The following is a 15,029-nucleotide window of genomic DNA, read 5'->3' on the forward strand; positions in this document are numbered from 1 at the left end:
TTTCAAGAGTGAGAGCGAGAGAAAGAAAACGGGCCTGTCAGTTCCACTCCAATTGTGCTAGAATCTATTATTAATGAAGTCACAGCAATGCACGTTAAAAACTAAATCACCAGCGGATGGGGGGGGGGGTAGATTTCTCATGTTCCGGGGCAAGCTTGAGGGGGTGAAGGTGGTCCTGTTTATGCTCCAAACTGGGATGATGTAGATTTCATCAAAAGGCTGCTGGGGAAAATCCCCGACTTGGATTCGCACAAGTTGATTACGGGTGGGGACTTTAATACAGTCCTTGACCCCGACCAGGACCGGTCGTGCTCCAGAACGGGCAGGGTCCCGGCAATGGCAAGAGAACTGAGAGGGTTCATGGAACAAATGGGGAGAGGTGGATCCCTGGAGAATCCGTCGGCCAACGGGGAAGGAGTTCTCGTTCTATTCACAAGGTTTATTCTCATATTGACTTCTTTATTATGAGTAGGGACTTTTTGGAGGGGGTGAGGGATACAGAATACTCGGCGATCACTATTTCTGACCATGCTCCACATTGGGTCGACCTGCTGGTCTGCAAAGAAAGTTACCAGCACCCACAATGGAGGTTAGAGGTGGTATTGTTGGCAGATGAGAAGGCGTGTGAGAGAGTGGGGAAATGCATGCAGGACTACCTGCAGGTAAACGATACAGGGGAAGTCTCAGCAGCGGTGCTCTGGGAGGCGCTGAAGGCGGTGGTGAGAGGGGAACTGATCTCAATCTAAGCCCATAGGGACAGAACGGATAGGGCAGAGATGGACAGACTGGTGCAGGAGATGACACAGACGGATAGGGAATATGCGGACTCCCCGAGGGCAGAGCTATTTAGGGAATGACGGAGACTGCAGGCGGAGCTGGGAGCGCGATCCACTGCGAAGGCCGTAGAGCAACTCAGAAAGGCTAAGGGCGCGGTGTATGAGTATGAGGAGAAAGCCAGCAGAATGCTTGCACAGCAACTTAGGAAGAGGGAGGCGGCCAGTGAGATAGGGACGGGGTACGGAACCGGGTGGGAGACCCGGCAGGACTGAACAGGGTATTCAGGGACTTTTACAGTAAGCTGTACACCTCGGAACCCCCCCACGGGGCCGGAGGGGATGAGGCGCTTCTTAGATGGGCTGACCTTCCCAAAGGTGGGCAGGGGGATGGTAGAGGGGCTGGGGGCCCCAATTAGAGCTGAAGTAGTAATGGGGGGCCAGAAGGCCATGCAGTCGGGTAAAGCCCCGGGGCCGGATGGGTATCCAGTGGAGTTCTACAAAAAGTTTGCGGGTATACTGGGGCGGTGCTGGTTAGGGTGTTTAACGAGGCGAGGGACAATGGGGTGTTACCCCAGACGATGTCGCAAGCCACCATCTCGCTGATATTAAAACAGGATAAGGATCCGGAGGTCTGTGGACAGGGTAATTTCCAGGGGTGAGGTAGGAGAGGGGAGAGTCTCAGATATTTATAAGGAGCTTATGGGATCGGAGGACACAGGGACCGAGGGAGTGAAACTTAAGTGGGAGGAGGAGCTTGGTGGGGAGTAGGAGGGAGGCGTATGGGCAGACACTCTTGAGGAGGGTAAATGCAACCGCAACATGTGCCAGGCTCGGCCTGATTCAGTTCAAGGTGGTTCACCGGGCCCACATGACGGTGGCCCTGATGAGCAAATTCTTTGGGCTGGAGGACAAGTGTGCTAGATGTGGGGGAGGACCAGCGAACCACGTCCACATGTTCTGGTTGTGTCCAAAACTCAGGGGATACTGGCAGGGATTTGCGGACGTCATATCCCGGGTATTGAAAACAAGGGTGGCGATGAGTCCAGAGGTAGCGATTTTTGGGGTGTCGGAAGACCCGGGAGTACAGGAGGGGATAGAGGCCGACGTTGTGGCCTTTGCTTCCCTGATAGCCGGGCGACGAATACTGTTGGCCTAGATGGGACCCAAAGCCCCCAAGGAGCGAAGTATGGCTGTCAACATGGCAAGCTTTCTCGGCTTGGGAAAAACAATCAAGTTCACCTTATGAGGATCACTATCGGGGTTCGCCCGGAGGTGGCAACCATTCATCGACTTCTTCGCGGGGAACTAATCGTCAGCTTGGGGGGGGGGGGGGAAAAGAGAGAGAATAGTGTAGAGTTGGGGGGAAGAATAGGCGGGTCTATTTGCGAGAGTGGTTCTGTTATTTGCACTATGTTTTTTGTAATTGGTATCTGCACACTAATGTATATTGTTACTGTTTACAATGCCAAAAATACCTCAATAAAATTGTCTGTTAAAAAAAAATCACCAGTGCAATCCTACAAAATCAACAAGGTTTCACAAAAGGGAAATTGTGTTTAACAAACCTACTTTTTTTTTTGAAGACGTACCTAGTAGGGTAGACAAAGGAGAACTTGGATTACTGGGAGTAAATTTGGATTTCCAAAATGTATTTGATAAGATTTCACACAAAAGGTAAGACAAGCCAAGGGCTCCTGGAGTTAGGGGGAATGTACCAGCTTGGATAAAGGATTGGTTAACCAACAGGAAGCAAAGAATAAATGGAGAATTCATTTAGCAGGCTATGATTAGTGGAATGTCGGAAGGATCAGTGGCTAAAGTCTAATATAGACTGTAAATAGTTGAGGCAAAGTGATAGAATACCTGAGGCCATTCAACGGGTTTGCATCAAACCTCTGAAAGAGCACTCTAACTAGCCCCCCCCCCCCCCCCCCCCCCCCCCCCGCCCACCCGCCCTATCCCTGGATCCCCACCTCCAGATAACCTTTTGACATTAAGGCACAATTTAGCATGGTTATTCCACCTAACTTGCAGAGTGGGAGGAAACCGGAGCAGCCGGAGGAAACTTACAGATGGAATAGAAAGTGAAAACTCCATACAGACAAACACCCAAGGCTGGAATTGAACCCAGGTCCATGGCGCTGTGAGGCAGCAGTGCTAACCACCTTGCCACCCTTAGATAGAAATGTACCTAAATTTGATGACAGGCCAAAACTAGGTGGAAATAGAAGCTATGTGGAAGGCACAAAGAGGCTGCAGAGAGATATGACTGGTTAATGAGCGGGCAACAAGGTGGCAGATAAGAGTATAACGTGGAGAAGGGAGAGGTTATTCGTTTTGCTCACAAGAATGCATAATCAAAACTTTTTATTTAAAAAATGTGCGAAACTTGTAAAAGAGGTTCAGAGGGATTTGGGTACACTCATACAAAGAACACATCAGCATACAGGTACAGCAAGCAATTAGAAAGGAAAATGGAAAGGTGGGCTTTATTCGTAAGCTTCAATAAATCTTGCTATAACTGCACAGAATTTTAGTGAGAAAACCTGGGGGAAATGGCCAGAATTTTACTCAGCTCCCCCCTCAAAAGTGGATTCTCAGAGGCAGTGGGGGAAGAGATGTGGATGGTCAAGCGTGAAACCGTATGGATGGAATTCTTTCCGGGCTCCGGCTGCCCTGACCTGGCTGCGATTTCTTGCTGGGATGGGTAGGGCCTCCAGCAAGAGGCCTGCCCTTTCCCCAATTAAGGACCTTAAGGGAAGGCCTGATAAAAACAGGAAAGAGAATGTGCGCAATCCCCTGAACTTTCCCTACCCTCCCCACCCTGGAACCACAGGCCCGTAGCCGCCCTCTTGGTTCCACGCAGTTCCCTGTAGTACTTCGTCTGGCCACTGCAGCACTGTGCCTGGAGAGGCTGGAGAGCCACTGGCCAATTTTACTAAATTTTAACATTTGCATTATCTACGGATTTTATTTTTAAAAAATCATACGTAGTGTCAACTTTTTGTCGAACAATTAACAGACAAGGCAGTTGGGAAACAGGAAAGCAGTTGTTCGCGAAACTACAAAGTTGTGTTATGAGGGAGCTCCTTGGAGTCTTGAGCTGAAGCTATCCAAAAGGCCACAATGCAATTAATTGTTTGTTTTTAAAAATCAGTTTGAATGAATGAGAAAGCTAAAATAAGCCTGAATTTATGTGCCAGAGATGGAAACTTTGTTTCTCATAAGATGCCAGGAAGTGGTTTCAACAGCTTTAGCATGGGATTTGGTTAAGATATGTTGACAAGAGAATGTGACTTTTATTTATGGCTCGTGTCTATGTAAACTTCTGGAGTTTATGAGCGATAAAGCAGGGATTGATGCGAAGATGGTGTGACAGGAGATGATTTGCGTCCTGCAGCCAACAGGAGGAGTGAGATTTGGACCATCTCCAAAGAAAAAAGGGGAAATCAAGGGATATGAGAGCAAGTGAAAAAGAGGAGTTCAAGTGAAAGATCAGGCATGATCATATTGAATGGTGGAGGCCATAGGCGCTTCTTATGCTCGCATTTTTTAATCTTCTGGAGTGAGAAAAGTCGTGGAGGAGACATTTTTACTTTGAAGTCAATTCAGGCCTCAACAACGGATTTCCATGATAAAGCCCTGATTTGGAGGCAGACAGAATGGGCCATTTTAACTCATGGGGCCTATTTAAAGCCAAGCTCTCACATCAACATCGCCAGGCAGAAGTTGGGCAAGCATAGAAGTGGGTCTTTATTTGGATCCTGTGGGAATTTTACCCAGCAATCAGATAATTGAGGCCAGGATAGACAGAAGCAAGAGATTCAATGGTCATAGATCATAGAATTTACAGTGCAGAAGGAGGCCATTCGGCATATCGAGCCTATACTAGCCCTTGAAAGAGCACCCTACTTAAGCCCACACACCCACCATCTCCCTGCAACCTAGCAACCCCACCTAACCTTTGGACACTACGGGCAATTTAGCATGGCCAATCCACCTAGCCTGCGCATATTGGGGTTGAGGTGGAGACCCATGCAGACACGGGGAGAATGTGAAAACTTCGCACGGACAGTGACCCAGGGCCTGGATCGAACCCAGGTATTCGGCACAGTGAGGCAGCAGTGCTAACCGTACTAGGTTAGATTACAGTGTGAATACTTGCAACTACCATCCTTCACAAAAAGTCAGCTATTTTGAGTTAGCTTTATAGAAATAGCTTAATTAGGCGCAATTCTATTTCAATATTGTTAATACATGTGCCAAAGCAGGCAGATGTAATGAGACACAAAGATATTTTTTGTAAATGCTCTAACTTCATATGTACTGGATTTAATAGCGATTGCACTTGGAAAACATTGAAGAATTTAATTACCTAAAAGACCAACAATGATACCGACAGGACTGGATATTCTCTCCGCTACTTTGTCCCAGGTCCCATTGGTAGACTGGATCCAGGCAGAGGCTGTACAGTAATAATATCCATTGTCTGTTTCATCAATCTGTTGCACTCTCAGTTGGTAATCGGTACCATTAATCCTGCTCAATGTGACAAAATTTGTATTGTTCACCACTGCCGCACGGTTCACGTGCACTAAAACATTATCGCTCAGAGGATGAACTGTTGCAGATATGCTGAAATGCCAGCTCACTTCGACTGCCACATCTTCAACTCCTGTTACACTGCAGAGGAGATCAATCTCATCACCTTTGTTTAAAGTGTGGGTCCCTCCCATTGTAGAGACTTGTAGGATCTGGGCTATAACAAACACATTATATTCGTTAGCAAGGTTTTCCCCAAGAGTATTCCAAACTTCAACAATTACCTGAACTTGACCATTCTGACCAAAGAACATTGTAGCAGACGGATGAATCAGCCATGAAGTAAGTGACTCATCAAGTTCCTCAGCACAGTTTCAGAAACATTCATGCAAAAAACTGTTAGTTTACATAAGATTAATTCATATCATCCGCTAGTCCATAGTGCCTCCTCTGATTTTATAAACAGGGGCGGCTGTAGCATAGTGATAATTACGAAAGAGAAAATGCTGGAAAATCTCAGCAGGTTTGGCAGCATCTGTAGGGAGAGAAAAGAGCTAACGTTTCGAGTCCGATGACTCTTTGTCAAAGCTCCAGTGATAATGACACTGGACTCATGATCCAGAGGCCCAAACACATGCTCTAGAGACATGGGTCCAATTCCCACCACAGCAGCTGGCAGAATTTGCATTCAATAAATCTGGAAATGAACATTAGTCTCAATAATGGTGACCATGACAACGATCATCGATTGCTGTAAAAACCCATCTGGTTCAGGAATGCCCTTTAGGGAAGGAAATCTGCTGTCTTTCCCTGGTCTGGCCTTCATGTGACTCCAGACCCACAGCAGTGTGTTTGACTCCTAATTGCCCTCTGAAATGGCCTCAGAAGCCACTCAGTTCAAGGGCAATTAGGGATGGTCAACAAATGCTGGCCGTACCAATCATATGCTTAAAAGAATAAAGAAACCCTTTCGATTAACCACTTACTGAATCTTATTTTTAAATGTTGACACTGAAAAATTCTTATGAGCGGCTCAGAGACACGTATTGGTCAACCATATTGATTCAACCATCAGTTCCAGTAGTACCTTCCAGGGATTTACACCCCTCTGTGAAACATATTTTCCTACTCGCAACTACCTACTTATTTTAATCTTGCGCCTATTATTCCCCTTCGTTCTAGATCCCTCAACGTTGGAAACAGTATGTTTCTATGATTCTGTCCAATATCTTAATTTCAAAAACATCACCGGGCCCTCTATTGCTTAAACATCCTTGTGGAGTAGAACACAAAACCGTAACCTTAGTAAATATTTTATATCCATGCATTACATCTCAGCTTTTGTATCTTATACCTCTTGCCGCGCAACCCTGTAGTCCATTGATTTCCTCGAGATACTGCTCAGATAATACCTACGGTAAAACAGCTTGCCGAAATGAAATATTGGATTTAAACCTGGTTTTTAATGCTTATGTTAGCAATTACATTTAAACCACCCTCTATCCTGGGAAGAGTCATTCAATAATATTTGCATGAAGATTTAATCAACGTACAATCAAATTATTTGCTGAGAATAACATACCTAATTGTTGCACTGTGACCATTGCAATGTCTGTAGTTTTTTCTTGGATTTTTTTCCAGTTGGAGCCATCTTCTTTGACCCATTCTGCTGCTACACAGGAGTAAACACCCTCGTCCTCAGGTCGCAAGTGGGTGATTATCAATTTGAAGATACCATTTTCCTCCATCCCCATTCTAATATCACCACTCTGATACCTATTTTCATACAAATTACCGGGCTGAAACCAGTGACCTTCAGTGAATGACAGGACGTCCTTAGTCAGACTGCCGTTTACCTTTAACTGCCACGTTACGGAGAGATGAGTGGGAACAGACGAAGTAGTCTTTGCAACACACTGAAGTTCCAGAGGCTTCCCTTGGGTGTAACTCGTGGACTTTACACTTCTTGATTTTTCAGATGATAAAGTCAGTCCATCTGGGATCACTGTTTGATGAAGGAATGCATCAGGATTACTAATGAAACGAAAATGCTAGGAAGCTTAAAGAGAAAGTAAACTCAGGACCTTGATCTCGCTCAATAACACCTTCTGTTTCATTCACTCAACGTTTCAGTTCTAACTTTTTCTGTGAAAAGGGGGAATTTTTTTTTCAATACAGATTTTAGTGGTGGAGTTTAAAAATCGTCCTAACACAAATGTTGGAGTAAAGACCAATGGAATGGTTTTATTATTTGATAGAATATATGTGATGGGTATAATTTAGATACTATTATGTGCTTTGAAGGAATATTCCTTTTGTGATGATTCAGTTCCATCTAGTTTCGGGCAAGACATTCCACGTCCATTAGCTTAAATGCATCCAAAAAATTCCGAGCCACGGGTTTCCATTTTAGCAAAACTCTTTAAATTTGTCATCTCATTACCAATGCACCAGCCAGTGGAAATTGATTTGTCCCCAGTTATCTTCGGACTTGCGCCCCACCTGCACTTTTCTCTGAAAAAATTCCTTCTCGGTCTAAAATGCCTCAGTTTCTCCAGTCTGCCTTTTGTAGTTAAAACCACCTTGGGAGATTCCTGAAGTAAAGCACCCGAGGCTGACCAGAATGTTCTAATGAGGTTTAACCAATGAGCTGGAGAAGTTGAACTTCACCTCTGTTTTTGCACTTTGTACCTTGGAATGTAGGGACTGAAACAGAAAGCTTCCATGAACACTTTACAGACTTCATTGATTACACGTTTCTGAACTCACTTACAAAGAGCCATTCTACATGACTAAACCGATTATGGGAACTGGCAGCTTCCCAGGACCTAGACAGCATTTGCAAGGATATCAGATAGATTGTTTAGAATGCTAAAACTGACAAGTGACAACAAAGCCTAGTGTCAGTAACTGTGAGACATTACAGGGTAGAAATACTTCACAATTCATTCAGTTATTAACATGAAACCTCCAGCAATCAATGCTCAGCCATGTACGCACTGAAGGAGGCTGTCTTTTCTACCATCCTTTAACAGCACAATATAAATTGAAGTTATTATGGTTTCACCATCGCTACACTATTCGACTGAAGAGCGACAATTAACTTTCCTGCTTAATGCAGGCCGAGACCCTCTGCTTAAATCACATTGTCATTTTGAATCTTGTTATTAGATTCTATGCAATTTAAAAAAAAATTAGAGTACCCAATTATTTTTTTTTCTAATTAAGGGCCATTTAGAGTGGCCAATCCACCTAACCTACATATCTTTGGGTTGTGGGGATGAAACCCACGCAGGCACGGTGAGAATGTGCAAACTCCACACGGACACTAACCCACGGCTGGGATTCGTACCCGGGTCCTAAGCGCCACATGCCGCTCCAATTCTATGCAATGTTCACCAATTATAATTTTCTTTCAATTACAGTACACCAGAATCAAATCATATAAGCAAACTACAGCAATCCAAATATTTTCAAAATTGAAAATGTAAAAGAAAACCATAATCAGTGAAGTATAACAATTAACAGAATTCGAATCAAGTATTTTATAGTCAGCGCAGGGTGATTATCGCCCATTCCAGAGTTCTAAACGCAAAGTGTCAGCACTGGTGCAGTGGTAGTGCATTGACCAGTGGAAGAAAGCTGTGAATTCAAACACAATTTCAAGATTATAACCTGAACTGACTAGTGCAGTACTGAGTGTCGTGCAGTGTCAAAGGTGCCATCTTTCACAGAAGAGCTTAAACTGTTACCCTGTCTGTCGGTGGATGCAAGAGATTGAAATGGAGCTGGGACACCCTAAAATATGGCAAAGCCCTCGAGTACAGTGAAAGTAGGAAGGAACTTAAACGTGGAATTAGGAGGGCTAAAAGGCGTCATGAAATGTCTTCAGCAAACATGGCCAAGGAGAGTCCCAAGGGTTTTTGTGCATCCATTAGGAGCAACAGGGAAGCAAGAGAAAGAGTAGGCTCACTCAAGGACAATGGAAGAAGTTGGTGGAACCACAGGAAGTGGGTGAGATACTTAATGAGTACTTTGTATCAGTATTCACCAGGGAGAGGGACATGATGAATATTGAGATCAGGGATAGGTGTACGTATAAACGCTCTTTGAGAACATCAATATATCAAAGGAGGAAGTGTTGAGTATCCTAAATTGTATTAAGGTAGACAAGTCCCCCGAGCTGGATGGGATCTATCCCAGGTTACTGTGGAGGCAAGGGGAGAAATAGCTGGGGCCTTAACAGCCATCTTCATATCCTCTTTGACCACAGGCACGGTTCCAGAGGATGGAGAATAGCCAATGTTGTTCCCTTGTTTAAGAAAGAAAGCAGGGACAATCCAGCAATTTATTGGCCGGTGAGCCCGACATCAGTGGTGGGGAAGCTTTTAGAAAAGATACTGAGGATATATGCACATTGAGGAAAATGGACTAGTTAGTGACAAGCAGCATGGTTTGTATGAAGGTCATGTCTCACCAACTTGATTGAGTTTTTATAAGAAATTAGAAAGAAAATTAATGAGAGAAAGGCTGTAGTTTAGTAAGGCATTTGACAAGATCCCACATAGCAGGCTGGTGCAAAAACTAAAATCACATGGGTTTCGGGGTGGGCTTGCTAAATGGATACAGAACTGGCTTGGTTATAGAAGGCAGGGCGATGGAAGAGTGTTTTTCAGAATGGAGATCTGTAGCTAGTGATATTCCACAGGGATCAGTGCTGGACCTCTTGTTTGTAGTATACATAAATGATCTGGAGGAAAATGTGGGTAGTCTCTGATTATTAAATTTGCGAATGACACAAAGATTGGTGGAGTTGCTGATGGTGCTGAGGATACAACAGGATAGGGCCAAGGCCAACAGGATGTAGATAAATTGAAGTCTTAGGCACAGATATGGCAGATGGAGTATAATCTGGACAATGCGAGGTGATGCATTTTGGAGGATCAAATCTAGGTAACCCTTAGGAACAAGAATTTAGAGGGATCTGGGTGTGCAGGTCCACAGTTTCCCAAAAGTGGCAACACAGGTGGCCAAGGTGATTAAGAAGGCATATGGCAGGCTTGCCTTCATCAGCTGGGGCATTGAGTACAGGAGTTGTGAAATCATGTTGCACGTTGGTTAGGCCGCATTTGGAGAACTTCGTGCAGTTTTGGTCACCACATTATCAGAAGGACATGGAAGCTTTGGAGAGAAGTGCAATGAAGGTTCACCTGGATGTTGGCAACGAGGAGAGGTTGAATAAACTAGGATTGTTTCCACTGGAAAGACGGAGGTTGAGGGGAGACCCGATGGAAGTCTACAAATATATGAGAGGCATAGACAGGGTGGATAGTCAGAGGCTTTTTCCAAGGGTGGAAGTCTCAATTACAAGGGGGCACAGGTTCAAGGTGAGAGCGTGAAAGTTTAAGGGAGATGTGCGAGGTAAGTTTTTCCACACAGAGTGGTGGGTGCCTGGAACCCACTGCCAGACGATGTGGTGGAAGCAGGCACATCAGCAATATTTAAGAGGCATCTGGATGGGTACATGAATAGGGAGGAAATAGAGGGATACGGATCGAGCAAGGGCGGAAGGTTTTTTTTTTAAAGTTACGGGCATCATGATCGGCACAGGCTTGGAGGGCCGAAGGGCTCCTGTGCTGCACTTTTCTTTGATGCTCCAGGAAACACTAACACCTCAGCAGCCACCACCAGATTAACTCGTCATTCACCATTTTGCTCTTGGTGGCACCTTGCTCTGTGCAAATATGTTGCAACACCATTTCAACAACTCCCACACAAGCCTCAATGGTACCGAACTAATTGCTCAGATATTCCACTCGGGGATGGAGAAGAAATGGAATAGAACAAAATCCCTACAGTGCAGAAGGAGGCCGTTCAGCCCATCAAGTCTGCACCGATCCTATGATAGAGCACCCACCCAGATGCTCCCCCACCCTATCCTCGTACCCCCACCTAATCTGCACATCCCTCGACACTATGGGGTAATTTTAGCACGGCCAATCCACTTAATCCATACATCTTTGGCTAGAAACCCATACAGAGAATGTGCAAATTCCACACAGACAGTCACCAAAGGCCAGTATGGACCCCAGTCCCTGGCGCTGCGAGGCAGCAGTGTTAACCATTGTGCCACCAAAAGGAGAGGGTGTAGAGAGAATTAGTGATTGGAAGACACAAGGTAAAGGAGCAACAGTGTCTGACATGAAGAGAGAGAAACAAATACCCCCTATAGATAGGACAAACCACCTGAACCCCAGGTGCTGAACATTCATCTGAAAATCTATGCAAGGGCGGAGAACTGCTGCAAATCATGAACATTCTTTTGAAGATGGAAAGTTGCAGAAGCATACAAGCTACATGACCATTAACACAATGAAGGCAATTTGTGAAGTATTGCAGTTCACCCTGTGGTTGCCCAAGAAAGATCTGCAGCTAAACTGCTGAAATGTGACCACAGACAAGACAGTCCAACTCTGGAATGGAAGCTATGAATTGCATCGATAAACTCCTAGCAAGACAGCCATAACAGCACCAGATCGTCCTGGCCACATCTGGGATTGTGTGATCTGTTCTGCGACTGACAATTCCCCGCATACATGGGTGGCACTGCAGCACAGTGGTTAGCACTGTTGCTTCACAGCTCCAGGATCTGAGGTTCAATTCCCGGCTTGGCTCACTGTGTGCAGAGTCTGAAAATTCTCCCAGTGTCTGCGTGGGTTCCCTCCGGGTGCTCCAGTTTCCTCCCACAAGCCCCGAAAGACGTGCTGTTGGTTAATTTGGACATGCTGAATTCTCCCTCTGTGTACCCGAACAGGCGCCACAATGTGGCGACTAGGAGCATTTCACAGTAACTTCATTGCTGTGTTAATGTAAGTCTACTTGTGACAATAAAGATTATTACAGTAGGATATAGGGAGTAATAACTGAAGATGCTGCTGTGTCTCAAGGAGGAATGACAATATATATTCAAAATGCTGTGAGAATCTGGTCCCTGCACCTACTTAAATCATGTTATAAAGTCTCACTTATTTTAGGCGAATTGGCTATGCTAAATTGCCTCTTACGTGTTCAAAACATGTACAGTTCAGGTGAATTGGCCATGATCAATGCACAGAGTTACAGGAAAGGGCAGGGGGAGTGAGCTCAGACAGAGTCCCAGAGGGTCAGTGCAGACCTGATAGCCGAATGGCCTCCTTCTGCACTGTCAGGATTCTATGGATTTTGGTGAGGAACAGATTGCATGTTTTACTATCCTTATTAGAATTTAACCTCTGTGCACTACTAAGTGGTATAGTGAAATAGATGATGTACTTCTAATGGTTTCTGGTCACAACCTTTTAAGCCAGTGACAGTGTAAAGGCATTTGGCACTGGTTAAATTAATGGCTAAAATTTCTTAATTCAAAAATACACTAGAAAAATAACAAGAGAACAGAGGGTGCTGGAAAAATTCAGCAGGTCTGCCAGCATTTCTATCCAACTAAAATAACTAATCATACATGCATGACATAATGAGCAAATACAGACCAGAAAGACAGAATTCCATTTATGGGCCCTGCCAATTTAACTAATCTTAGTCAGGGTAAGAGTAGGGACACAGCAATTAGCAACAGTACTCCTACCTTGATACAGGGGGTTGGGTGGGAGGTTGGGGTAGGGGATAATAGAAGTAAGACACCAGTGTTCCTTTTTTCTGATCAATTGTCAGGAACTGTCACCAGAGAGCGGTGTGTTTATGCAGGTGTATGAGACAAGTAAAGATAAGAATAAGCTCAGTTGAGTGGCTTCCACAGTTGAACAACTGATCATTCGTGGTCAAGATCTTCACATTAAAAAGATAGCTACTTGGGTGAGATAAAGTAAGCTGCCTGAACATGCAGAAGCATATCCCAGTATCAGGCAGCAACTTAAGTGGAGGGGGGTGAAAATTGGAAAAGGTGAACTTATTTTGCCCCAAATTATAAATAGTGAGAAAGCAGATACAAGTAGGATCAGTGCTATGTAGTCATGTGACATACGCATCCACTTAAAATGAATTAATGGTAATAGCAGTTAATGTATCAATTGCAAAGCTTACCCCTCAAAGTCACACTGTCCTTATAATTTCCAGAACTATTTTCATCTGTGCTAGGTGTCTGGCACTCATATTTCCCAGCATCTTCAAATTGTACACTCTTGAAACGCAGCTCAACAGAGTTGTCACCAAGTCTCTCCACCCAAATCTCCTTCTTCAGGATTTTATCCTTGTATTCAGCATCTGAAAATTCGGGTTCCAACGTGCTGACAAGATTTTTCGCTCCCCCATTTAACACAATCCAATCAAAGTTTTGTTCATCTGGCCCTTGATATTCACTAACGTTGCAGGGAATGCTGACTGGCGTTCCAACTACACGGTACAGATCACCTGCTGGGACTTTCACAACACGTCCTGAACTTAGTCCTGTGAGAAAAGAAAAACCCAAACATAAATACCTCTCAACCAAGCGACAGAACATCGAGTCAGATGAGAAACCCCCACATTCTGGCCAACATGAAGTCAATAAATGCTTTCAAACAAGCATAAGCATAGCTTGTTATACTTTTACAGAGAGTCCTCAGATTTCCAACATGATTGGTTCCTGAGAACAGCACCTTAAGTCAAAAACGATTTTACCACAAGAACAATGTTATAAACCGGGGATTGATCCCTGAACCAAGGCCTGATACCCTATTTTCATCAAAATATCTATTAATAATTTATAAAGTATTATAAAAATATAAATTTTAAGTAAAAATTTGGAAAGACAAAGATTCACAAAGTAAAAATGTCTTGAATGGCAACCAAGTGTTTCGAGTCATGGACCTGGCCAATGCAGAACGTCAATGCGCACAAATGAATATTTGAGCAGCCTCACTGGCGTGCGCCACAAATTGAAACATACGACGTTTATACGAAGCAGGTGGTCAATTTATAAATGTTGCAAGTGCCATTGTCATGACTTGAACATCATAAATATGAGGACTACCTGCACTAGATATGGTTGCAATTCGCTGAAATCTAACTGCTTTAATCTCTGGATCATCTGGCGAATGGCAACATAGCTCTTAAGAAGCAGATGAGACGTGCATGTTAAAAGGGCATTTACTGACATGAGTGATTCCATTAATGTGATGTGCTTCATTTCACAAAGTATCACTTTCCATCATGTACTAGGTTTCAAATTTTGAACCATCTATTTCTCTATGCAAACTTCAGGAGAGAAATGGGTGCATAATGCCACTTGTTCAACACATCAGCTATTAACCACATGGTTATCTGAAAATCCAGATGTGACTAATTGTATTATTGATAATGGAGTAATAGACACGGTTCTTGTGTTTCACCTCAATACTCAATTTGCATGGTAGGTACAAAGGACATGTGTATATCAATGCTTACATGTGAATAATTGTATCTTTGCTATGGTATGATTCAAAGGGCCATACTTTGAGAGCGCGTCTAACAATGTCTGCAGTTAGCCTTTCCTTGTTAATCACAATAATATGTTGCAAAAGTTACTAAAAATGCAATCTCAAAGTCGCAATAAGAGAAAATGGGAAACCAGGACACGCGAGAACAGGACAAGCAATCTGCTCACTCAATCAGACTGAAGGATTGTGACATTAACAGCACAAGAATTAAGAGAAACGTAATTTAGAATGGGTGAATTCAATGTTAAAATCAAGCACAGCA

General features: G+C 44.0%; 1 protein-coding gene across 2 annotated transcripts in view; it reads right to left on the reverse strand.

The window, feature by feature from the left end:
• The window catches only part of LOC119968966 (prostaglandin F2 receptor negative regulator-like), a 171,957-nt gene that overhangs the window by 19,630 nt on the left and 137,298 nt on the right, over nt 1–15,029 (reverse strand). For both annotated transcript variants that reach the window (XM_038802020.1, XM_038802021.1), the window contains exons 2-4: nt 13,395–13,757; nt 6,901–7,323; nt 5,152–5,535 (exon numbers count right to left, since the gene is read on the reverse strand). In XM_038802020.1, the coding sequence (XP_038657948.1) occupies nt 5,152–5,535; nt 6,901–7,323; nt 13,395–13,757 (1,170 nt within the window). The remainder of the gene's footprint in view (nt 1–5,151; nt 5,536–6,900; nt 7,324–13,394; nt 13,758–15,029) is intronic.

This window comes from Scyliorhinus canicula, chromosome 7 (assembly GCF_902713615.1).
Source record: "Scyliorhinus canicula chromosome 7, sScyCan1.1, whole genome shotgun sequence".
In the NCBI taxonomy this organism is placed as follows: Eukaryota; Metazoa; Chordata; class Chondrichthyes; order Carcharhiniformes; family Scyliorhinidae; genus Scyliorhinus; species Scyliorhinus canicula.